At 39.9% G+C, this 24,421-nt stretch overlaps 2 protein-coding genes across 3 annotated transcripts; one reads left to right on the top strand and one right to left on the bottom strand.

Moving 5' to 3' along the window:
* Positions 1–4,360: 4,360 nt before the first annotated feature.
* On the bottom strand, positions 4,361–11,470 carry hscb (HscB mitochondrial iron-sulfur cluster cochaperone). Its single transcript, XM_086206792.1, has 6 exons — positions 10,709–11,470; positions 10,309–10,405; positions 6,453–6,542; positions 5,562–5,706; positions 4,784–4,831; positions 4,361–4,621 (listed from the first exon to the last, which is right to left on the bottom strand). The coding sequence occupies exons 1-6, from the start codon at positions 11,071–11,073 to the stop codon at positions 4,527–4,529; spliced, it is 840 nt and encodes a 279-aa protein (XP_086062918.1). The 5' UTR covers positions 11,074–11,470; the 3' UTR covers positions 4,361–4,526.
* Positions 11,245–24,153, top strand: lrrc8ab (leucine rich repeat containing 8 VRAC subunit Ab). Of its 2 annotated transcripts, XM_086206791.1 has the most exons (5): positions 11,245–11,374; positions 12,016–12,140; positions 12,379–12,467; positions 15,580–17,698; positions 17,846–24,153. In XM_086206791.1, the coding sequence occupies exons 4-5, from the start codon at positions 15,587–15,589 to the stop codon at positions 18,119–18,121; spliced, it is 2,388 nt and encodes a 795-aa protein (XP_086062917.1). In that variant the 5' UTR covers positions 11,245–11,374; positions 12,016–12,140; positions 12,379–12,467; positions 15,580–15,586; the 3' UTR covers positions 18,122–24,153. The 2 variants fall into 2 exon arrangements, with proteins under 2 accessions (XP_086062917.1, XP_086062916.1); XM_086206790.1 differs by lacking the exon at positions 12,379–12,467.
* The last annotated feature ends 268 nt before the right edge of the window (positions 24,154–24,421 follow it).

Below are 24,421 nucleotides of genomic sequence, written 5' to 3'. Positions count from 1 at the left end.
CAGTAGTCAAGTTGGGAGAAAACAAATGCATGTATGACCTTATGTAAATGAGATTGCTCTCAACGTGCATTTATTCAACAAGAATCGTGGGCCACAATAAACAATAAAACTAAATTACTTTCTCTCACAAAAGATTAACCTTTTGCAAATACTATACATTTATTTCTGCTCTGAGGTAGAATGCTAAATATGATTGTTCTGGAACTACAACGACAGGCACAATATCTCCCCCTCTAATTACACTCCCATATCACCCACTGCAGTGGTTCTAAAGTCCTGTACAGCCTGAAACCTTCTGAGTTTGCAATATATTTGTTTGCCTGCTACAAATTAAAGAGGTAATAAACATAAAGAAGGCCTATTATATGAAGACACCAGTGCTGACAGTGTAGTGCAAGCTTGGTTAGTACCGCTAACATTGATGCTCTGTCAGGCGCCACTGGAAACTGAGATAGTTTCAACTTTTGGAGCTCTTCAGCTGAAGCGTTGCATCCACTGATAGCTGCTCCCATGGATGTGGGGCGAGAGCTGTTCAAACATGAAGCATAGTTACATAGTTAAGCCGGTAAGGCAACATTTTGATTGCTAAATGAACTTAATTTTACCAAGGAGGAAATAGACATACTGGGGATGTATCCCAGAAGACCTGCCCGCAGCTCTAATTGGCTTGTACTTGGTGTCTGGTTCAGGCTCTGAGTGAGATCTCACTCCTCACTCCTCAGAAAGTTGATGGGATAAAACTTAAAACTCAGGTTTGTTTTTGATGGTGGATTGTGACAGGATACTGCAGGATTTTTTTTTTTGACGTAACTGTGCATACCCCTATGGCTAAGCAGATCTCCGTTCGGAAATCACAGATCTACTGAATATCCATGCAAATGTCTTAATGTTGACACCGGGTAATACAATTTAAATGTTAGAGTACTACGAGATTCACTTTTTTAAACTAAATATGACCCAAATATTCAAACAAGCCAGAAAATTCAAATAAAATACATCCCACATTGCTTATCAAAGCTTGTGTGCTCGGGGAGATAAATACGACAATGGATGCTTTTCAACACTGAGGGTTGTGCAGCCTTACAGCAGTTCAGTAACTCACTGTCCTTTACTGTGCAAATCAGCTGATGAAACTGCTACTTGGCAATGTTACGGGTAAAAATGTAGTTCCCTCCAGGACGGAGATTCTCCTGTCACCGGCGTTGCTCTCTGTCAGTCTCTCCTGATACCACATGTTCTCAAAAAGGTGCTAACAGCTGTCGCATGGTAGCAAGTTTGCGTAAGCATCCAAGTTTGATTACACTCCGGTAAGAAGGTCATGTGATGCAATGGTTCGTCTGTTAGCAGTTGAACGCATAGAATGATGCATGGACTTGAATAATGACTTGCTGAAACTTGATAAGATTCTAGAATTTAGATTGTGGAAAAAATCGATACGATTTGGGACGTTATCCAGATCTGAAGACATTACACTGCCTTAAAAGAAGCATGTGCTGGAAATAATGCACACATGTAAAACCACATCCCTCATACACAGTTTGAGGATTTCAGGCATATCGATAATTGGTGAAGGATGCATGAGTGATTTCAACCTTTAAACTGTATCAAAATATATGTAACTATGCAGAGGGATGGCAAGAAGAAAACATTCAGAGAGCGTAGTTGTAAAGCTGCAGATCTCCGTTAAAGAGATGAAGTAAACAACATAAAAAAACAAGGATTAGGGGATGTGAGAGAGCCTAATAGTAGTCGATTATAATGGCATTAGTACCTGGTGTGACATGAGTCCACACCGCATGCATGCAGCCTTGAGATGTTTGTGGGATGATGGCAGTGACTCAGGGTTGAATCACACAGGCTGAGCACAGGGCTAAAGATCATTAAGAGCGCTACTCCACTGTGAGGGGAAAAAGACCTCCACTCCAGTAAATCATTTTCCATTAGTTTTGACCTTTGTCAATCAGATCGTTCACTGGCTAGAGCTTATATCCATTAGGTGGTGTTGCTGATCCTTCATTAAAAGCATAAGAGCCCATAATGAGGTATTTTTCCATTAGGTTTCTGTCAAGAGCACTTCAATATTGTTTCAGTGGCCCACCAGCAGTCTTAATGTTATTATGGAAACATTATGATTAAGACATGGGTCACAAGAAGGAATTAATCTCATTATGATATTTATGTTAAAACCATATGAAGATTATTAAAACTGCACATATTACATGCACCATTAGTCACACTGGTGGAGACATATTGACACCCTAATCCAGGTGAAGTAGTTCCTGGCAATTTTCCAGTTTACAGCACTAATACTCAACATTCCTTGAATGGTGTAATTACTTCCAGACCTATGTGTCCACTTTTCATAGAAACGTTGTTTGCTCATTTTGGTACATGTGAAACAAATGGCGTGATTTATTTTGTGAGATTTACAAGCGCTGTCTTTACATGATGACACTAGATATTATGGAAGTTCCACCCTGACAGAAAAAAAAAGGATTCAATGCATCCTTGATAATTAAGGAAAAACATGAGGAAAGAACTCATACTGGTGAAATAAGAAATCTAAGTTGTGAGAGTCAAATCCGAAAGAAGAAATGTTCAAATTATGAGACAAAAAGTCAAAATTGATAAAAAAAACATCCAAATTAAAAGTTGTACTTAAAAGTCATTATTCAATTCAAATATTTCATAGCTTCAACTTTCCCTCAAATTAGGATTTCACTGAAGGGAAATTTTGAATAGCAAAGAGACACATTTTATGCATTCCTGCAGAAATGGACTTCCATAAATCTCTGCTCTCAAGCTTCATACTTAGAGACAGGAGAAGCAGCATCAATCCCTCTTCTCTCTTTCTCTCTTCAGGACATGAAAAGGTAGGTATTTCTTCTAAATGCTGGATTCAGCAATTGTTTGCTCAGAAAAAAAATGGAGAAATCCTGTTTACTGAGTCATAGATCTTTGAAAAAAAAGAGAGAATTAACTCAGCACATCTTGACTGGTAAACCAAAGTAAACACTCTTAACAGTAGCAGTAGATTGCATGGTGTTCCAGAAGCAACATGGTAGTCACATGTACCGACTTCATTTGCCAGACTTTCTCATCCAAGTCAATTTCACAGACTGGTTGAAGTGAGTTTTTTTTTTTTTTCCCTTTGTGTCTTTCAAATTCTATTTCAAAGAGCCGTGGAAGAAAGCAGCGGCCTAAGTGTTGGTCGATCACATTTTCTCATTAGTTTAAGGGTGCCGGAAATGCCTTGTGATTAACACATGAATAATAAATAGGCCTGCTAGCCTCCTTGTGGTGGGAGAATCCCTGTTTAATTCAGGAGGTGCTTTTCCACAGTGAAACTGCCACAGAGACATGACATTGTTGTTCCAGACTTCATAAACAACCAGTCAGGATGTGTTACAGTGGAATGCTACAATGTACCTGACAGCACACAGAAATGTACTGCAGTGTAAAACTACAGGTAAACACCATGGGCTTCATTCAGGAAATGTGTTCAACTTTAACCCTCAATTTACCCTCACAGATGTGAAGCAAAGCCTGATTTGTAACTCCTTGCTTCTGACAACTATTGTGTTCCTCTCGTAACAGGCAATCACTCAGGCTTGCAATGACTTTATACTTATATTTTCAAGCAATATGATGCTTTCCTTTCAGATTAAGTGACACCACTCCTGACACTTTGGTGAGATTATACCTGTATCGGTTACTCGCATCAAAAGCCTCGATGCGATTCCACCTCCAATTTGCAAAGTAATTAAATTTTTGTAATTATTGGAAGTTTCCTCAACGGTATTGGGTGGAGAAAAAAATGTGGATTAATTTACATTCTGCTGCATGCGTCATTGTGCTGCGGGCACAGGTTTACTGAGGGTCAATCAATTTATGAGCTACAAATTACACAGACCACAGATCTTTGACTCATCAAGTCATCGCCATTCAGCGGTGTCTTCCTGATTATCATAGCATTAATGCTACATATGAAGGAGCCAATATAAATAATTCAAAAGGATGTCTACCTTAACAAAAAGGACTTCCTCCTGGACTCCACTGTGTACAACATGTCTTGTTCCCCTTCCTGAGAATTGTCTAGGAGTAATGTCTCCACCTAAAGGAGACCAGAGGTACTGCGGTGTCTGTGTGAGAGGCCTGCGTGACAAAATGCTGAACTGATAGGCAGGCTAATCATATAAACACTCTGAGCAGCATTTTAATCAGAAGCAATTACAGGTCTCTGTCATACTTAATAATACATTAGGTACAAGTGGGTGTTATTAGGCTTGTGAAATTAGTGGAATATAAGGAGATGGCATATGTGTTCAATTAAAATCTAATATCGATACAGTTATTCATCAAACACAAAAGATTAAGAACAGACCAAGACTTTATTTATTCTGAAAATTACATTATATAAGACAAATACATATCCATTATGGTTAATCTTGTACAAAACTTGGGTTTTTAAAGTGGCTTAAAATATAAAGTGATCCAAAAATTGAGGGGTGGGGAGCCGGGTAGAATTACATAAATTCAGACAGTTTTTCTTTCACTTTCTCTTCAATGTTTGCAAAGTATTTCATTTGGGCGAGAAGTGCTTTAGCAGCTTGGAGCTCTCCTGATAAAAAAAAAGAAGAAGAAGAAAAGAGTGCAAAAAGAAGTTCAATCAGTGACTCATTCTGCGACTTAAAGGAAAGCTTCAGAGTAGATTAGACAACAAACAATAGAATGAGTGGGAGGAGTAGAGAAAGTTTCAATCCAAAGTCTGGATATATAATACCTTTACGAAGGGCAGCATCTATCTCCGCCGTCAAGTCTGACAGTTTCTCTGCAAGTGAGGAAAGTTCATACACCCCACACATTAATACATCAGAAAAGAGACCAGAAACTTAAAAGCATCAGAGAGAAATTGCATGATTTGAAGTTGAAAACACTGCAAAGAAAACATTTACATGAAAGACATTTATTGTGTTAGTGTGGTTTGATGTGCATCCAATCCATCGCGTGGAGAAAATTAAATATTGTCCTGATTCGTTTTTCATGTCATTGTGCAGGTACAAGCAGAAAAATCACAAACAATGCACGCTGTTGAACTTGTGCTTGTATAACTGTGCTGAATTAGTGCTTGCCATTCCTGAGCACCCACACAACGCCACAAGGACGTCTCAACAGGACATTCTGTAAGCACCAGGTTGTGTTTCTGATTAGAATTAACTGCTTTTCACGTCACGTGTATAAACACAGTTGTAAGTGCACTGAGGGGCACGCAGGCGAAGGAGAAATTACTGCATCTGTGTGTGTGTGTGTGTGTGCGTGTTTGTATTTATGTGTGTGTTGCGTCTTGCTCTAGCAGTAAATTCACTGTTGCAAAGAGATTTACTTGTCTGAATCCTCTGCTAAATGGCCTGGCAAAGAAGTTGCCATGACAGATCGTAAAGGAAAATATAAGCCTCTGTTTTACACAACTACCAATAAACAAGTGGCATCCATATTAACTCGTGATCAAATCCCTCATGAGACTTTCACTCAATAAACTGAGACATACAGTATTCATTTACCTTTTGTGTTCTGGCCAATCTTACTGGCCTCCTCTGGAGTCTGGGCTTCGTCAAGGGCTTCATTGATCTCCATCAGCTCCATTAGAAACTCCGAGTCAGTGCCGGAGTCAGTGCCATCTTCGATAGTCACCCCCTTCAGCTCAAGCTGCAACGTACACAATAGGACTTCTATTTGTAAGACGGTGCATCTATAAAGTGATCCTCCCCTCACAAAGCTTGTTTTGCCTTTCAAGAACTCACAAGTAAGTATGTTGTGCTCAAAAGGACACCCCCCCCCCACTGATGCATCTCCTTTCTGTGACTCTAGAATGCAGAAAGAGCTAGCCACGTATATTTGGCTTGAATCTTATGGTAACCAATGACAGACAACACCAAAACTAACCAGAATTGGCCAATTATACACCCAAGTGTATCCACTGGTACAATCCATTACCTCTGTATTCAGCCATATGCTCAGTAATCCACAAACACCTGGATTTAATCTAAAAAAACAAACAAACAAAAAACTACAACCATTCTGGCTCGATGCTCATTCACAACTGCTCAAAACAAGAAACGTTATAGTTTGATGGTTTTTGGCTGAAATGAAAGTGAAGAGGAGGTGAATTACACTGAATGATGCACTTCTGGGACAGGTTTGTAGTTGATAGCCATGAGGCACCTTTAGCCTCAAGCTAATTATACGTGGCTGGCTCTTACTACATTCTGAGGAAACAAACCAGCAATGCTGAAGTAAGAAAAAGTCTTTGTGAGCTCCAGACAACTATTTCAGTACTTGAAAGGCAAAATACAATTTTTGGATGAAGTATTGCTTTAAAACAAATGATCATACAGACAGTGTGCAGTTAGGGAAATAAACCATTCATTACAAGTTGGGGAGTACAAACTCACCATATAAAGACCACGACTCAAAGGCTTAAGCAGAGTCTTGTAGGCTTTGTTCACAAGAGCTGACTGATGTTCAGAATACTCCCGTTCTCTCTGCAAAAGAAGATTTTCTTTTAGGTTTCCGTCTAACGATGCCAGGTTTAATCCATATCCATTCATTGGATATGGAAAAACAAATCTGTGTTGTTGTGACTTTTGACTAACACCCTGTGCTTCAGCATTGCAGCACAAAGGGGGGGGGGGTTAACATCTGAGGTGTTTTGCACCTTGCCATTCCAATCTATATCTCCGTCAATTTGTAAAACAGCAAGTCCTTGTGGAGATGCTGAAAATTAGGTGTACGACATCCAGCTACTCTTTTGTTGTCGAGCAAGCTGGGACCCTGAGAGGGAATGCAGGTGTAGTTTTGACACAGCAGATGCGTAGAAACAAGACGGGGAAGAAAATATCTTGGCAGATCTGAGCACATTTTTGCAGCCATCAAGTCTGTCAACTCCTGTGAAAATCAATAATCTCAAGGACTAGCCCACGGGCCCATCGTGCGGAACCATTTCTGTAATAACCAGTGCAATAGGTGGCTGCCTTGTAGCCCTGTATAAGTAATGAGTTTTCAGTATATGCTGAAAACCCCTGAGGCTAGAGGATGTCTAATTAAGAAAAAAAAGGCCAGAGGTGCTGATAAATAAAACAGAGTCAGTACAATATTAGACAGGTTCTGTTGTAGAAACCATTTAAGCTTCCTCTCCTCCCTCACATTCTGCTGAATGACTTAAGCTTTCATTTTATATCACGACAACTTTCTGCATTATGCGTTTCCACCTGAGTGTACACAATAAATGACGCTCTGAGCAACACTCCTCCCCTGCTCCACGTACTCATAATGCCTATTCTTCTGCCATGACATTTCCTTTAATCAGCTAAAGGGGAGGGAAACTGGATAATTTGGACACTTTTGTCAACAGTTTACCATTCTCCTACAAAAACCCATAGGCACATTCAACTTTAAACTCCTCAATACTTTGAGACAAGACATTTTTGTGACATTTTTAAAGCTTCACAAGTCACTGATTTTGATGTAAAAATGTAGGCTGGCTGTCTCCTCAACCTAACGGTGCTTTGGGCTGATTCATCTTGTAGCTCAAACTTTTTTTTTTTTTTTCCAGTGAAAATTCTGAACGCTAGAAAAACAAAGTACACTCGACTGTCAGCGAGAAGTGACAAATAAAGGGTGAAGAGGAAGAAAAGGCCAAATATATTTCCATAACAGCAGTAAGAGAGGGCTCAATCAAAGACGAGTGGATTAACCAATATTAGGCGGATTTCCTCTCCCTAAACCATCACGCTGAGTTTGAGTTTATTTGAAGGATGTCATGCAATAAAAGTTTCTTTGCATTAGAGGTCAGTTAAAGGAACAGAGTTTCTTTTGGAAATGGATCCCCCTTCTCCTCTCTGTATGAAAATAAGGGAGCTGAGACTGGCTGACCGCTAGCTAGCTTAGCACACTAAATGCAAGTGAATGGGACGGTTAGCATACCTCCATCAAATGTCAAATGACATGAGATTTTAATTTAAGAATCAGAAAACATGTCTGGTTCTAGCGATGGATGGCAAATAAGCATATTTCCCAAAAAGGTTTCCTTGATTCTACAGTAGTTGGATTCTTCTTGCATGACCATACCTGACTGTAAGTCCTGTTTTATGACTTCACCATGCACACTTTGCTCTGCTAGTTCCTGACTGTATATCAATAACCATATGTAGATATGTCCGCTTGAGCCATATCCAGTATTTTTTATTTTTACCATATTTGCATTTTATCTTAGTTTATTCTTAAAATTCCTATTCATTGAGAGTTTTATGTGAGCAAACTGTAGTGACATGATTACACCCTGGGATCAGTAAAGTTAGTTCTATTCTATTCATTTGTCAGTTTATGCTAAGTACAGTTTTCACACGATTTATTTTCTACCGCAGTTCATTCATTAAGCAAAATCGATTACACTGGCATATCCACTGTTTATAATAAGCATAAGAATACTTTTTTAATCCCACACAGGGGAGATTTAAATAGTATCAGCAGCATTTACAGAGGGAAGAAGACAGGAAAATATAAATGAAGAGAGAGAAACTATTTATGAAATAAGAAAAGAACAAAAGTAAAATAAAGGAATATTAACATTGATATTGGCCAATTTACATCAAGTATTTATATGAAGTATGAAAAATAGGAATATGTCATTGCACCATTAATTGCACAACTATGCAAGTCTTCGAGTTGATTTGGTCAAGTTTCTGGTCAAATCTAAACTTGGATTTCCAATTTCACCACATAATTTGTCTGGAGAGCAATTTTATTTAATATCATACATCATTCAGGTGAGTAATTAATCTGCATGGATGATGCAACACATGGGAAACTATTGTATTTTCACCCTGCTCCACTTACTTAACCCTGCAGCAAAAAAATTACATCTAGAACTTCTCAGAGGCAAGATAAGAATCCAATCAGCCTCGTCCCCTCTTGATGTCTTTGGACTGTGGGAGGAAGCTGGAGTACCAGAGAGAACCCACACAGGAACAGGGAGAACATGCAGACTCCACACAGAAAGATCCCTGTGCTTGAGCTTGAACCCACAACGTCATTGCTGTGAGGCGACAGTGCTAACCACTGTAGCACCGTGCTGCCCTTCGGAAATGACATAAACCAGGAAAAAAAGCACCTACCGGTACTTGCATTAGAGCAGCTACAACCAGACCACTACTTTTATTGATGATTGATTGAAACAGTTTATAGTTTATCAAAACTGCTACTAATGAATTTGTCAAAAATGTGCTTAATTAACATAATTGTGCAGTTTGTACTCAAAACTATATTTGCAAGGGTTTCAATAGTACCAGAAGTCACATTTGAAATCGTAATATAATGCATTCATTACAACAGATAAGGATATACAGTATTTTAAACATGTCTTCCAAATGACTGTTATCATTCACACACAGAGGAAAAGAGGAGGGATGATTCATGTTGGATGGGTTCTATTTATACTGTGCCTCCTCACCTTGATGGCACTCAAAGAGCTTTACAATGCCTCATTCACACTCACACAATGGAGGCGGAGGCTGCCATCTAAGGTGCCAACCTGCTCAACAGGACCACTGAAAGCTCGGCAGCTTCTTCAAGGACACTTGGACATGGTTGCTGAAGGTGCTGGGAATCAAACCAGTACCTTCTGATTACTAAACTGCCACTCTAGCTGTTGCACCATGATGGCCATTAATAACATCAGTGACCCGAGCCAGTTCCTCTCCTGATCTGTGGTTGGCTCACTAGAATTAATGAAACAGACCTGTATATAGTGTTCATGTAGTTCAAGATGTAGTACTCATGTAGTCCAGCATGCATTACTTGTGTGGTCCTGCATGTAGGAGGCAGTCTTGCATGTAGTACCCAAATAGCAGCTATGTACTACGATGTGTAGTACCCAGGTTGCCCACCATGTTCTACTCATGGAGTCCTGCATGCAGCAGTTGTGTAATCTGACATCTCGTACTCCTGCATGTAGGACTTATCTAGTCCAACATGTAGTACCAATGAAGTCTTGTATGTAGCATTAATGTACTATTTAGTACTTATGTGGTCCTAAATGTACTTAAGCATGTAAAAGTCATGAAGTCCTGTTTATGGTGTGCATGTGGCCCTACATTCAGGACTCATTTAGTCCTGCATATAGTAGTCATGTAATCCAGCATAGAAGTCATTTTGCCCTACAGGAAGTAATTATGTTTCCTGAATGTAATATTCATGTGGTCCTGACTGTAGTCCAACGTGTTCAGATTTGACTTATAAACCACTGCTTACCACAGATCTTTGGCTGAAGTTGTCCGGATGCAGAGACCGTTGGAGCTGTAAGTATCTTTTCTGCAGTTTTTGAGTGTCCAGTGCGAATGTGCAGTCACTGAAGGACACGATACATAGGAATATGATACATTTGCTCACAGACATATTAGATATATAAATTAGCCAAACCATTAAAACCACTATCAGTTTTTGTATATATTATAATGCAAAAGCCCTGGAATAAATCCCTCTTCATGACAGGGAAGCTGATCTGAAGGGCTTTCATTATAGGTGCTGAACTTTACTGCTGGGCTATTGTACATTACTCAAAACAAAACAATTGTTAGTGGTGTTAATTATTTAGCTGAGTGGTGTTTGTTTATACATCGTAGTAGACACTGGGCAACAGAGAGATACTTACCAATCCATAATCTTGAAGTAGGACGTTCCTTCATCAGAGGGCTGCACTACTTTACATGACAAGCAGAAGAATGCTAGTGTTTTTTCAAGAGGCTCCTTGCAGTTCCAGCAGTTCAGTGCGACTGTGCCAGCACAGAAACTCCTATTTGAATTAATCCGTCTGGCACAACAAATCAGCTCTCGTTCCTTTCCCAGTGTTCCGAGTTTAATGTGGTTAAACCATGTGTCCTCCTTTGGGAAGCTGACGGACATCCAACGTGATGAACAGTTAACAGCCTTAAAACAAGGCTGTCGGTTCGTCAACTGCCAGTTTGGGTGCAGCACTGCCCGAAATGAGCACCCTATCCGCAAAAGGTTCACTGGCATAATTTCTGAATTCAAAATAAACCACTTTGTTCTTTTTGCAATAGCGACATACAACTGCGTTCCTCACATGACATTTCTTACAAAACAGACTCACATTCATGAAGGAGAAGAAGACATCTTCCTCTACGTTTGTTGATAAAAACACAGCGCCACTGCTCGGCCTGGTGGAGAATGGTCTCAAATGTGTATAATGTGTTGTGAAAAACAACAGCTAGCATGATGAGCTGCTAGCAGCTAACTACCACAACTAAGCAAATATACGTTTTACAGTACCGCTGGATTCAGTTACTGCTCACCAAAGGTAGTAAGTTGAACATTCTAGGACTTTGACAAAGGTTGCCAATGTACCACTGTCATATTAATGTCGGTGTTTGCCAGAATGTAACGTTAAGTTAAACTTAAGATGACACAAAGCCGGTGGACAACGTGTAGCTAACGAGCTAACGGGACCCTAGCTTAGTTTGCTAACGGTATTTGTGATAGTAAACGGTCTTGCCAAGTAGTTAATTATTTCTTTATTTATAGCTCTCGTGTCTACATATAATTGTGTAAAACGTGGACGTATGCTTTAATTAATGAACGATGTCAGGTGAAAAATACGTACTTAGTAAGTTCAGAAGCTTGCTTAGATATCAAGTCAATTGACAAAGACATCCCATATTATTGTTACCACTGATTATCTGGAGTCGGTGGTACAGACATATACCGTCAGTACAGTCAAAATAACAGTCGTCTTGATGTATCACAATGCTTAATATGATAAGTATTTAATATAAATGTATTTTTCCCGAGTTACGATTTTTTTAATACGTAAGTTGGATTAGTTAACGCTCATCACGTTGCAAATGAACTTGTAGTGTTGCTTGCGAACCTATGCTATTCACTGCCATGTCAGAAAACAGCTCCAAACATGATTCAGATTACCCACTTTGTGTCTTTCAGATATCATATTCAACTCATGGCAAAGAGTGGGGCAGTGGTCCATGAAGACTCATGGACACACAGAAAGTGGCTTGTCCACCAGTTACAGCATCAGGCATTGGAGCACAGATAACGCTTTCACCTCGGTTAGTATTTTTTATTTACTTGTTCTAAGACAATGGCAAGACACACTTTTGGTGAAGCAGTTATGTGTGCAATAAGTGCTCTGATGTTGAGCCAGTCTAAATATGCTCGTTTGGCCGAGGATCAGACTGGGCGTCCTCCCCTTAACAATTTCCTAACAAAGTACAAGCAGTGATGAATGCCAACTCCCCATTCTTGTGGTGTGTGTGCGTGCATATGTGTGTGTGTGTGTGTGTGTAGGTGTGTGATCTGGGGGGAGGTGGGGGTACAAAAGGTGACGGTTGAGTATTCCAGAGAGACAACTGGTTGGAGACAGCAGCTTCTATAAGGTAAACAGGATCTCCTCCTGAAGGTCAAGGGAGGTGCTTCTCAAGGCCCCCACAGACAATACTCTGGGTATTATTAACGGAAATGGCTAAGAATAGAGAGCCATAGAGCAAGGTGGCTCCTCTGGTGGTTGTGTTGTTTGGGTTAAACAAGCCAAAACGGAACATCATCTTTAGAAGAGTGACTTCTCAAGCTACATGCTGGGTGTGTCTCACACACACAAGGTTACTGGTTTATTTGGAAGGCTTTATCTGGCGCTGATGAACAGCGACAGAGTAGCTGTGGATTCCTCTTCACTGTTTATGTATGAAGCTACTAAATTTTACCATTGGGATGTGTAAGTATAACCCTTTTCAGTTCTATTTTATAGAGCATGTTACTTATCTTTGCACACTAATTGAGATTTATCTGCATTTTTAGTCACGTTATATTTCATGGGAATGAACAACTACTTTGTTGGATCTTATTACCTGTGTGTCAGTTGTAGAGCTGTGATCATATAGATACATAAAAGACAAGGCCCTACTTAAGCAATGCAGAAAAAAGTATGAAGCTGTTTCACAGTATATATTAATAGCGTGTTGTTTTTGAATCATTTGAATATTAAGATTTAAGTTATAAGACACTGTAATGCACTACCAATATTCTTACCAAAAAAAAATCAACATACACCACCAGTCAAAAAGTTGGGCCTACCTTCTCATTCAAAGTTTTTTCTTTATTTATTACTTTCTACATTGTAGATTCATACTGAAGGCATCAAATATATGAAGCAAGATATGTGGAATTATGTAGCAAAGAAAAAAATGTTGCTAAATTTGCAAATGCAACTAAATATGTCCTATATTTTAGATTCCTCAAAGTAGCCACCCTTTTCTTTGATGACAGCGCTGCAAACCCTCAGCCTTCTCTCAATGAACTTCATGATGTCATCACCTGAGATGGTTTTCACTTCGCAGGTTCACCTTGTCAGTGTTCATTTGTGGAATTTCTTGCCTTCTTAATGGGGTTGGGACCATCAGTTGTGTTGTGCAGAAGTCAGGTTGGTACACAGCTGACAGCTCTATTTACAACTGGTAGAATTCATATTCTGGTAAGAACCAATCAGCTGAGCAAAGAGAAACAACAGTCCATCATTACTTTAAGAACTGAGGGTCAGTCAGTCAGCAAAATTGGGAATGTGTCCCCAAGTGCAGTCACAAAAACCATCAAGTGCTACATCGAAACTGGCTCACATGAGGACCTCCCCAGGAAAGGAAGACCAAGACTCTCCTCTGCTGGTGAGGATAAGTTCATCCAATTCATCCATTCTAGTAGCAGACACATCTCTGCATCAACTGTTCAGAGGAGACTCCACCAATCAGGCCTTTATGGTTGAATAGCTGCTAAGAAACCACTACTAAGGAAAAGCAACCAGCAGAAGAGATTTGTTTGGGCCAAGAAAAACAAGGAATGGACATTAAACCAGTAGAAATCTGTGCTTTGGTCTGATGAGTCCAAATTTGAGATCTTTGGTTCCACCCGCCGTGTCTTGGTGTGACACAGAAAAGGTGAACGGATGGTCTCTACTGCATGGTTCCCACCATGAAGCATGGAGGAGGGGTGATGGTGTGGGGGTGCTTTGCTGGTGACAGTGTTGGGGATTTATTCAAAACTGAAGGCACACTGAACCAGCATGGCTCCCACAGCGTCCTGCAGCGACATGTCATCCCATCCGGTTTGCATTTGCACCTCCAGGCTGTGTAAAGGCTATTTGACCAAGAAGGAGAGTGATGGTGTGCTGCACCAGATGACCTGGCCTCTGCTGTCACCTGACCTAAACCCAATCCAGATGGTTTGGGATGAGATGAACTGTAGAATGAAGACAAAAGGGCCAACAAGTGCTTTGTATCTCTGGGAACTCCTTCAAGACTGTTGGAAAACCATTTGTCTTCATGAAGCTCATCAAGAGAATGTCAAGAGTGTGAAAAGCAGTAATCAAAGCAAAGGGTGGCTGTTTTGAAGAATCTAAAATATAAAACATGTTTTGAGTTATTTCACACTTTTTTGTGTACTATATAATTCCAAATGTTTTCACTCATAGTTTTGATGCCTTCAGTGAGAATCTACAATGTGAATAGTAATGAAAAAAATAAAGAAAAAACATTAAATGAGAAGGTGTGTCCAAACTTTTGACTGGTAGTGTACATATATAAACAAGTCAAAAGAGACAAACTAAGCCTGAACATTTAATTGAAATGTGCAATACACTGTAATATCCAAGAAATCCCAGCATGTTCCATCTTTCCAAATTATTCAGTCCTATTGTAAACCAGGTTATTTCTTTGTGCAAGACTCTTCAAAAATTCCAATTTTTCCATGAATGTGTTCTCTATGTTGATATTTACCATGGCCTGTTACAATTGTGGCTATTAAGCAACTGTCACATCAATTTCTTGGTAGCCCATCCAGTGAAGTCCAGCAGGGCATCTTTATTTTATTACTTGGCAGCTATATCAACCATCATGAATATGCCCAAATGTGTGTCCTGGTTTGTTAGCTACATAGTGTTTATTTTATTTGTTAGCTTTGGAGGCAGTAATAGGGTGGTCCTTTTTGTGTGTTGTAACTTCTATTTTTTGTAGAGAAGGTCACCTGATGTTGGTTTATCGCAGACAAGATCCATGTATGCATTTATCAGGAAATATTTTCTGGTGTCTGTCTGTCCGTCTGTGTGTTTTATTGAAGTGACATGCAGTAAGAGATGTTTGAGGTAGTTTAACTATGCTGTTGTCACAAAGTTGAGTCCAGCAGATGCAAATGCACTTTTTACACCAGTGTGTCCAGAAATGTAACAGCCCCCTCACTAGATGAGTACAAACATAACAAATGGTAGCATAACTATGAACAGCATTACCATGTAGTCTTCAAAGATGGGTGAATTTCAAAATATAAAGAATGTTGTCTGATACTGATACATGGATTTCTTCACTATAAAACCAACACTGGATTGGTATCATAAGTTCAGTATTGATTAGGCTTAATCATGTAACGATTCACTATCTCACTGTACTTGACTGTGATTATTTTGTCAAATCTGATTTTTTTTTTTTTTGATGTGTTGTTTTTCTTCAGATAAACCATGATCCCCATCACTGAGCTGCGGTACTTTGTGGACACACAGCCAGCTTACCGCATCCTGAAACCTTGGTGGGACGTATTCACAGACTACATCTCCATTGTTATGCTCATGATTTCTGTGTTCGGGGGAACACTTCAGGTCACCCAGGACAAGATGATCTGCCTGCCCTGCAAATGGGTAGTCAACCAGACCTGCAAGAAGAGCTTAAATTCCACCTCGTCCGCATCTCTCTTCTTGGAGCCCAAAGGGATCCAGTACGATCTGGATCGTCACCAATACAACTACGTGGATGCTGTGTGCTATGAAAATAGATTGCACTGGTTTGCCAAATATTTCCCTTACCTAGTACTACTTCACACCCTTATTTTCCTAGCATGCAGCAACTTTTGGTTCAAGTTCCCTCGGACTAGCTCCAAATTAGAGCACTTTGTATCCATTTTGCTGAAATGTTTTGACTCCCCTTGGACCACCAGAGCACTGTCAGAGACAGTGGTTGAAGAAAGTGATCCAAAACCAATGAAAATGAATGGTTCAATGGAGCACAAGGAGTCTGTTATCAGTGAGGATGTTGAAGCAAGTGTTCCTATGCTTCAAAGGACAAAGACACGCTTTGAGCAGGGCATTGTAGATCGAACAGAAACAGGGGTTTTAGACAAGAAAGAGGGTGAACAAGCAAAAGCTCTGTTTGAAAAAGTGAAGAAATTCCGAATACATGTGGAAGAAGGAGACATTGTGTACAGGCTGTACATTCGTCAGACTATCATCAAGGTCATCAAATTCATTTTGATAATCTGCTATACAGGGTATTATGTACACGATATTAAGTTCAGCGTTGACTGTTCTGTAGATATAGAGAGTCTGACAGGATACAGTGTTTACCGTTGTGCTCATCCGCTGGCTACACTTTTTAAAATCTTGGCCTGTTTTTACATTAGCTTAGTAGTGGTATACGGTTTGATCTGTATGTACACGCTTTGCTGGATGCTTCGACGCTCTCTGAAGAAGTACTCCTTTGAGTCAATACGGGAAGAGAGCAGCTACAGTGACATACCAGATGTTAAGAATGACTTTGCATTTATGTTGCACATGATAGACCAGTATGACCCTCTGTACTCAAAGCGCTTCGCTGTGTTCCTCTCAGAAGTAAGCGAAAATAAGCTAAGGCAGCTCAACCTCAATAATGAGTGGACACTGGACAAGCTCAGGCAGAGGATAACCAAGAACTCTCAGGAGAAGTTGGAGTTGCACCTTTTCATGCTAAGTGGCATTCCGGATACAGTATTTGATCTTATGGAGCTGGAGGTTCTTAAACTGGAGCTTATCCCCGATGTAACCATCCCCCCGATCATCGCTCAGCTGGTCAACCTCCGAGAGATGTGGCTTTACCACACTCCAGCCAAAATAGAAGCTCCAGCATTGGCTTTTTTGCGGGAGAATTTGAAATCTCTACACATCAAGTTCACTGACATTAAAGAGATTCCCTTGTGGATTTACAGTCTGAAGAATCTCAGTGAGCTTCACCTAACAGGGAACCTCAGCGCCGAGAACAACCGTTACATTGTTATTGACGGGCTCCGCGAGCTCAAGAGGCTCAAGGTTCTACGTCTGAAGAGCAATCTCACCAAGCTACCTCAGGTTGTGACTGATGTGGGTATGCACCTCCAGAAGCTTTCCATCAATAATGAAGGCACCAAGCTGATCGTGCTCAACAGCCTGAAGAAGATGGTCAATCTGACAGAACTGGAGCTCATTCGCTGCGATCTTGAACGCATACCTCACTCAATCTTCAGCTTACACAACTTGCAGGAGATTGATCTGAAGGACAACAATCTGAAGACGATTGAGGAGATCATCAGTTTCCAGCACCTTCATAGGCTGGTTTGCCTTAAGCTCTGGTACAACCAGATTGCCTACATTCCCATCCAGATCGGCACACTGACCAACTTGGAGAAACTGTACCTGAACAGAAACAAGATTGAGAAGATTCCCAGCCAGTTGTTTTATTGTCGCAAGCTTCGTTTCCTGGATCTGAGCCATAACAACCTAACCTATATCCCTGCCGACATTGGCTTCCTTCAGAATCTTCAGTACCTGGCAGTAACAGCCAATAGAGTGAGTACCTGGAGCTTAAATTTTTGTAGTTGTGATTCATGCGTAATCTGTGTGGTTTGTTTAAAACACATTTAATGAAATATTTTAAACCTGCAAATCCTAACGTGTCTCCTTTTTGTTCCCCATACTACCTCCCTTATAACAAAGATCGAGAGCCTGCCCAATGAGCTGTTCCAGTGCAAGAAACTTCGCACTTTGAACTTAGGAAACAATTGCCTGCAGTCAGTGCCATCACGCTTTGGGGAGCTGACCGGGCTGACCCAGCTAGAGCTTCGAGGCAACCGTCTGGAGTGTCTACCAGTAGAGCTAGGCGAGTGCCGACAGCTGAAGAGAACTGGCCTCGTGGTGGAAGAGGACCTCTTCAGCACCCTGCCTACAGAGGTTAAGGAACAGTTATGGAAGGCTGACAAAGAACAGGCTTGAGCAGACCTGTAGCTGTGAGTAGAACCAGATACTCACCAACTGGGCCCTGACACAGGAGGAATTCACCTGCTATCACAGATGGTTTGTGGATGCAAGCTTCTGCAGTGTAAGCCTGGGTATCATAGACCAGTGCCAGTCCGGCAGAACCACAATCACTCATGAGCCACTAATTGTTCTCATAGTTCTAAAATTGTCTGGCTGGTTTTCCAGTCTTCAGAAACACCTTATCAGATCTTTCCATTATGACCCAACAATCATGCTTTGTAGCAATAATGAAACAGTGCCATAGTGATCAGCAATGTGTGTTTACATTTAATGCTTTTCAAATATGGTTAAGAACAGGGATGTTTGTTTTGTTCAGTTTGCATTCAATAGCGTGACACTCATTAACATGTTAAAAAAATATATATTGGGACGTGAGAGAGGTGCTTCCAGTCCAATGGGCATGCGTGACAGAGTTTGATCTTGGATGTGGGCCTCAGTACGGCTGCAGCAGTCAGCTTCTTAGCGAGGTTTTCAGAGTGACTAGCACACTGGGCTGCATCTTGTGCTCGGCATGGATGAAGCCACAGCTAGTTGTGTGCCAGCAATCGGGTCAGAGCTAGCTTGCGCTGGCTAACCTGACTTTAATTCACCCTCCTTGTAGCACTTTTGAGTTTAGTCACAGTAGCTCTTGATGACAGCATGTAGTTGGATTCCAGGTACCAAACTTGCTCTTTGAATCCCCCACCATCACCACACTAATTGGCAGCACAGACAGACAGCGCTGGGTGTTTTTTCCTAATGTATTACACCATAGTGCTAGTACTACACTAAGCTGAAGAGAAGCAGCACCAAAAAAAATTGACATTTGACTTTGATGCCTTTCAGGATGAAATGGTTCCGTATCAAGTTTCTCTACATTTTTACCTCAGGCTGCTCACGAGCGACGCCTCGAGCGGAGTGTTTGCAGTTTAAATAATCAACTGACTGCATAACCAGTCAAAAATTCTCCTTGCAGCTAACCCTTGACACCCTAGTAGAGAACTTATTTAAGCATGCACAAATATGTGCCAACCTCGCTTCATGCCAGACTTCAGTAGATTTTGAGCAGTTGTTGTCTAACGCAAAAACTATTATTTTGTTGGCACAAATTCAATAGCAAGGTGACCTGCAGGGTCTCATTTATTATTTTCTCTCTGTAGAGAAAACCCAAACCACCACAATGGCTTGCACCAGTCGTGTAGGTTTGTATTTAACTCCCAGTTATAACATTGAATAGAATTTTATCAATAAATCATGACAGGCAAAAGCAGGTAAGGCTGTCTTTGTTTTTGAGGACAAAATCATTTAAAGGCTCATGTAAACAGCTTATCATATCCTTTATAAGAGAGCATGCAACAGATGTCATTTAACGGGCAGTGAAATGAGACCAAGTTTTATGATTTAGTTTTCAAGCTGGTAGCCATTCAGAAAACTTTCCTGAGAACTGTAAATAGAAGTCAGTAATTTTTTTCTTACGTCATATCCTGCATTGGAATGGGAATTGTTCAGAAATGGTAAATCAGCCATTCCAACAAACTTGATTTCGAAGGCACCTTTTTTCACAAAATTGCAATGCAAGATGCTTCAAACAAAACAACAACACATAAAAGAATACAGCAATACAGTGAAAATATTCAAGGAAAAGTGTAACAGAGGCCCTTGTACATCAGTAGGGTTGATCACAATTAAATGGGTGTTAAGCTAAAAAGGTATGTTTGAAGGTTTCTTTTAAAAGACTGGTATTGGAGGATTTGAATAAGCAAGAGGGAAGCGTACATTGAAAGCACGTCTGACAAATATTCAGCCTCTCGTTCGTGGACTGGAGGGATTTAAACACAAAGAATCTTAATATCATGTTTGGAACTGACAAGAGCGGCAATGCAGAGATCTTACCTTGGTCACTTCATCTGCAGCTCTATTGAATGATCGGTAACTCATCAGAAGTTCATTACCTTCTTACTGCCGTTAATTACAAAAGCATGCATACGTCGTTTAGTATCTACCTGGAAGAGAAATAGTTGAACTTAGGAAACATTTCTTAGGTGATGAAAGGCAGTTTTGGTGACATTGCAGATTGAAAATTCAGTTTGAGGAACATGCTGTTGTCACCTGACGTATAGTGCCAGGGGTTTTAAACTAGTGCCCAGTATTTGCACACATAATTAAACCTCAGTCTTACCTTTGTTTAAATACTGGAAGTGATTTGACATCAGTGACACTGACATTGGCTCTCTTTTTTTTTTTTTTTCCTTTTTCACTTCCCCCTTTGTTTTTAATCAGATTTTTTTTTCGTGGAAGGTTTGCGTCATGCCCACACCTCACCTCTTTGTCATGTTCATGATTTCTGAGTCTGAACACTGTAAAAACCAGGCCTGCATGTGAGACAAAGCAACATAGCCTGAGTCGTTGTCATCTATTCATTTGCTTTTAGGTTTTCAAAATCGACAAAAAACAACTAAGCTAACTCTGTTAGCGCAGCACTGATGTTATAGGATATTTAAGAAGCTTTGACACCGAGTTAATGGCGTTCCATTTTGAAAGATGTTACAGCATGTTGATGGCCTTTCCTATGTACTTGAAATGATCATTTTACAGATATTACAATAAGCACTCGCAGCCACACTTCAGACTGTTTTCTTTCTGCCTGCCAATATGTCTGGTATGTGCAAGTTTCCAGGAGTGTAGACATGAGTTTGATGTCATTGTTTTGCAGCGCCGTCTGATAAACATGCCGGCATTGGTAAAAGGAAATGATACACTCAGGGGCAAACTGTTCCAATGAATTGGGCAATTAGAAAGGGGGTTCTCAGCTTGAGCTGCTTGATGATCCCCAACATTTATGGTGCATGCTTGATTTGAAACTGAAAAGCTTGTGAAAATACGATTCAAAATTACAAAAAGTCTGGGACAATCACTGAGAAGGAGCAGAGTTGTCTCTGGTAGTCTTGGACACGTCTCGTATCGGACAAGAGAATGCAATAAATCCTCATATAGAACCTGTCTGACAGAATGAGATATACATTTTGCTTTTGAGCAAAACCAATTGATATAATTGAATTGATTAACTGGAATTCTGTTCAGTGGATAAACATTACAAATCAACAGTCCATCCTTGTAAACTGGAGAATCTTCTTTTTTTTAAATCAGTGCTGATTGTGAGTTTACTATCCAGTGGGCCAGTAAACCATTAAGCAGCTTAAATCTATCACACGTCCATGCTGCATTCACATTATTGTTTGCAATGACTTGCACCAAAAAAAACCACAGCTTTCTGAGAAAATGCTGTTAGTATTCAGAATGGTGCGATTCTTGTCAGCATTTGACAGAAGTTTATGTCGAAGACAATGCTGTTGATATGAAAATGTCGGTAATTTGTCCTTCAAAGGAAACATTCTGCAAACAGGCTGCTCACGCTCTTTAGACCTAGAGGCTTTTCTGGAATGCTACATTTGTTTGCTGAAGTGAATAAGAAGTATTTCATTTGAATTCCCTAATAGTTGAGTTGTTATTGTTTGTCACCAGTTAATGGAACAAAAAAAAAAGTCAATTTCTCAGTGGCAAAACGGATTAGGGATTAGGAGGTGTGTCTATATTTGAGAGAGACGCGTCTGTCAGGCCAGTTGCCTTAACCACAGTTCTTCACTATGTTTTTGTATTTATGTTCTGTTGTTAATATTTTTGTGGTTGTACTCTCTGTGGGCAGTTTAGTTAGGGTGGTCTGGTGTATCCTGGAGGGAAAAGTCTCGGCAGAGATGGCAAGGTTTCTGTCCCATTTTATGTTCTGCTTCATTTCATCTTCACTTTTTAGCCGAGTGATCATAGTTGACACCGGTAATTTAATTTGGATGACTATGTGAGTGACTGTGATGGCGGAGACGTGCTGGTTTGTTCTGATGTTAGCTGTGCTAACTTGGGTTTTTAACAGGGCCGTGTCAAGCCCCTGTCCCAGTTTCTTATTTTCATCGTAGTGATCTTTTTACCAACGTGAGTGTGTATATATGTATGTATGTAAGATCTCTCCTAGCCCCGCCTCTACAGGTTATGAACCCCCGCCACTTTACTAAGTCGCTCTCAGAAACCGACTGTTTGTGTCTCCCCACCACCTTCACAACAAAGACCCATTTGATGTGTGTGTGTGTGTGTGTGTGGCCAGCTGCTGTGTGTTGGAAATGTCACACCCCCCTAGTTTACCCTCAACATGGACTCATAAAACATGCAGAGGTTGTTACAGGTTCAGTGAAGCCCCTCGTGGTGTTTTAAGGGGCCTCCGATCTGAAAAATGTAAGGTCCTCTAAGTCTGTTATTTTAGAGCAATAAATCACACTATGAGAGATCCAAACTTTTGGACTGTTCTTATTAAATATCAATCATAAAGTTTGACTTAGTCAAATTGTGACAAAATATGATACTATTTATTATCCTTTTTCAAAGTCATCGATGAACTTTCAGGAATGAAACAGACATTTTTCAGGTCAGGTCCTCTCATTGTTGTGATTTATCTCTGGAAAGTGGAGAGAGAAAGATTTAATACTTCTTGCACTCCGGTGACTTCTCTGTACTTGTGTTTTGCTACAGTAAGCAGCCCAGTGCTAAAGATGTGGACCTCTGAGTTCAAGATCGATGCGCAGCTCTGACGCAGCACAACACACAATACCGGTATTGGTGTTTATCTTCAGAAATACTTACATAGCAATATGTAGTACAGGAACTGTGTAGAGAAGCATAGGAATACTGACTGAGTTTAAACTATGTACATTTATTTCAGTACCATAATATCTATGCTATATTGTGCAATATCGCCTTTATTTAAACTATGTTTAAGGGTAGCAGTGATTTAGTTCTAATGTGCATGGGCATTTTTTTATTTTTTTTGTCACATTCAGTTATAAAAACTGGGATTTTGATCCAAGTTGCTTGGTTTTGGGAGGAATGCTTTTGCACTATAGCTCCTTTTCCAGATTTTTTTTTTTTTTTTTTAACGGCAGTAACGTTACACACTTTGATGAATACGTTAAATGAACCAGTATGGAAACTGAATGAGTGCGAGCTATGAGATTAGAAGGTTCTAGTAATTTTCACAATTTCATGTGAAGACACAAAAATATTGGTCCTACGTTCAGTTTCACCTGGAACATCTCAGCAATACGATCAAGACAATCAACTGTTCTAATTAAGAGTGACGGAGGAATCTGTTCAGCATTGCGGCGTGCTCGAATGGTCAGTACATAGCAGTAGATTGTTATCTCCTCAGTATTTTATGTTGTCCAACAGTATTGTGTTTTTTTTATATTTCCTTTTGTTATTTTGATCTCTTATTTGTTTCCATTTGGACAGCTCTTAGTAGTACTACTAAATTTCTCAGGAAAACAAGTACTCCCTTTTTTTTTAGTTGATCGCCTTTTTTTTTTTTTATTACTCCTGGTATATTTTTTTTATTGATAATTTAAACAGTTGTGATAACACTTTTATATGCATTTCTAGACCTTATTTTTCTAGTTTAATGTATGAATATTGAGTGCTGGTTATAATTGTTGGGGTTTTTTTGTGCTTTTAAAGGAACTGCTTGGTTTTTACCTTGATTCTGTGTTTTCATCAATGATCTAAAAAAAATAATTGTCCGTCTCCTTTGTGATTAGCTCAGATTAGGTGTGTGTCGATGTTTGATGCAGTGTGTGTCCGCACGATGGGATTTTCTCCCCCTTTGATGTTCATTTTTATTGTTCCTTGTCTTGGGTACAATTTAAAAAAAAAACAAAAAAAACAAAAACCATTTCCCTCCTCAAATCTAACCACAAGTGATGAACAATTTTGGTCACATGCAGTGTTTCTTTCTTTTTGTTCTTGTTTTTTTTTGTTTGTTTGTTTGTTTTGCCAAATGTTCAAAATTCACCAAATAGGAAATCAACAGCACATCAGTATTGACGTGGATGAAGTGAGTGGGTGTTCAGTTTCAGTATGTGTTAGTCTCATCCTCATTGTACACCCTCCATTAAAGAGAAAAATAAACTTGGTTGATCAAATACATTTGGTTTTGTCTTCCTGCTTTTGGATGTATGTCATGTTCTCTGCTCACTTAGAAAAAGGCCGTCATTCTGTTCAACCCTGACAATTTTTTAGCAGGATGTCAATGTAGAGTTACATGAAGAATAGAAGATTTTAAATCTTCCACAACTGTAGGCCACACCTCCAGCCTGCTACCTCTCAGATTTTGTCATTCCTGAATGTCTCATCAGTGTTCATTTAGACTGACATGAAGGTTTCCAACCAGCCCTTAAA

This window comes from Aulostomus chinensis, chromosome 6 (genome assembly GCF_037954235.1).
Source record: "Aulostomus chinensis isolate RoL2024-O1b breed Wild chromosome 6, RoL_Achi_v1.0, whole genome shotgun sequence".
NCBI lineage: Eukaryota > Metazoa > Chordata > Actinopteri > Syngnathiformes > Aulostomidae > Aulostomus > Aulostomus chinensis.
This window is presented reverse-complemented; position numbering and strand designations above follow the sequence as displayed.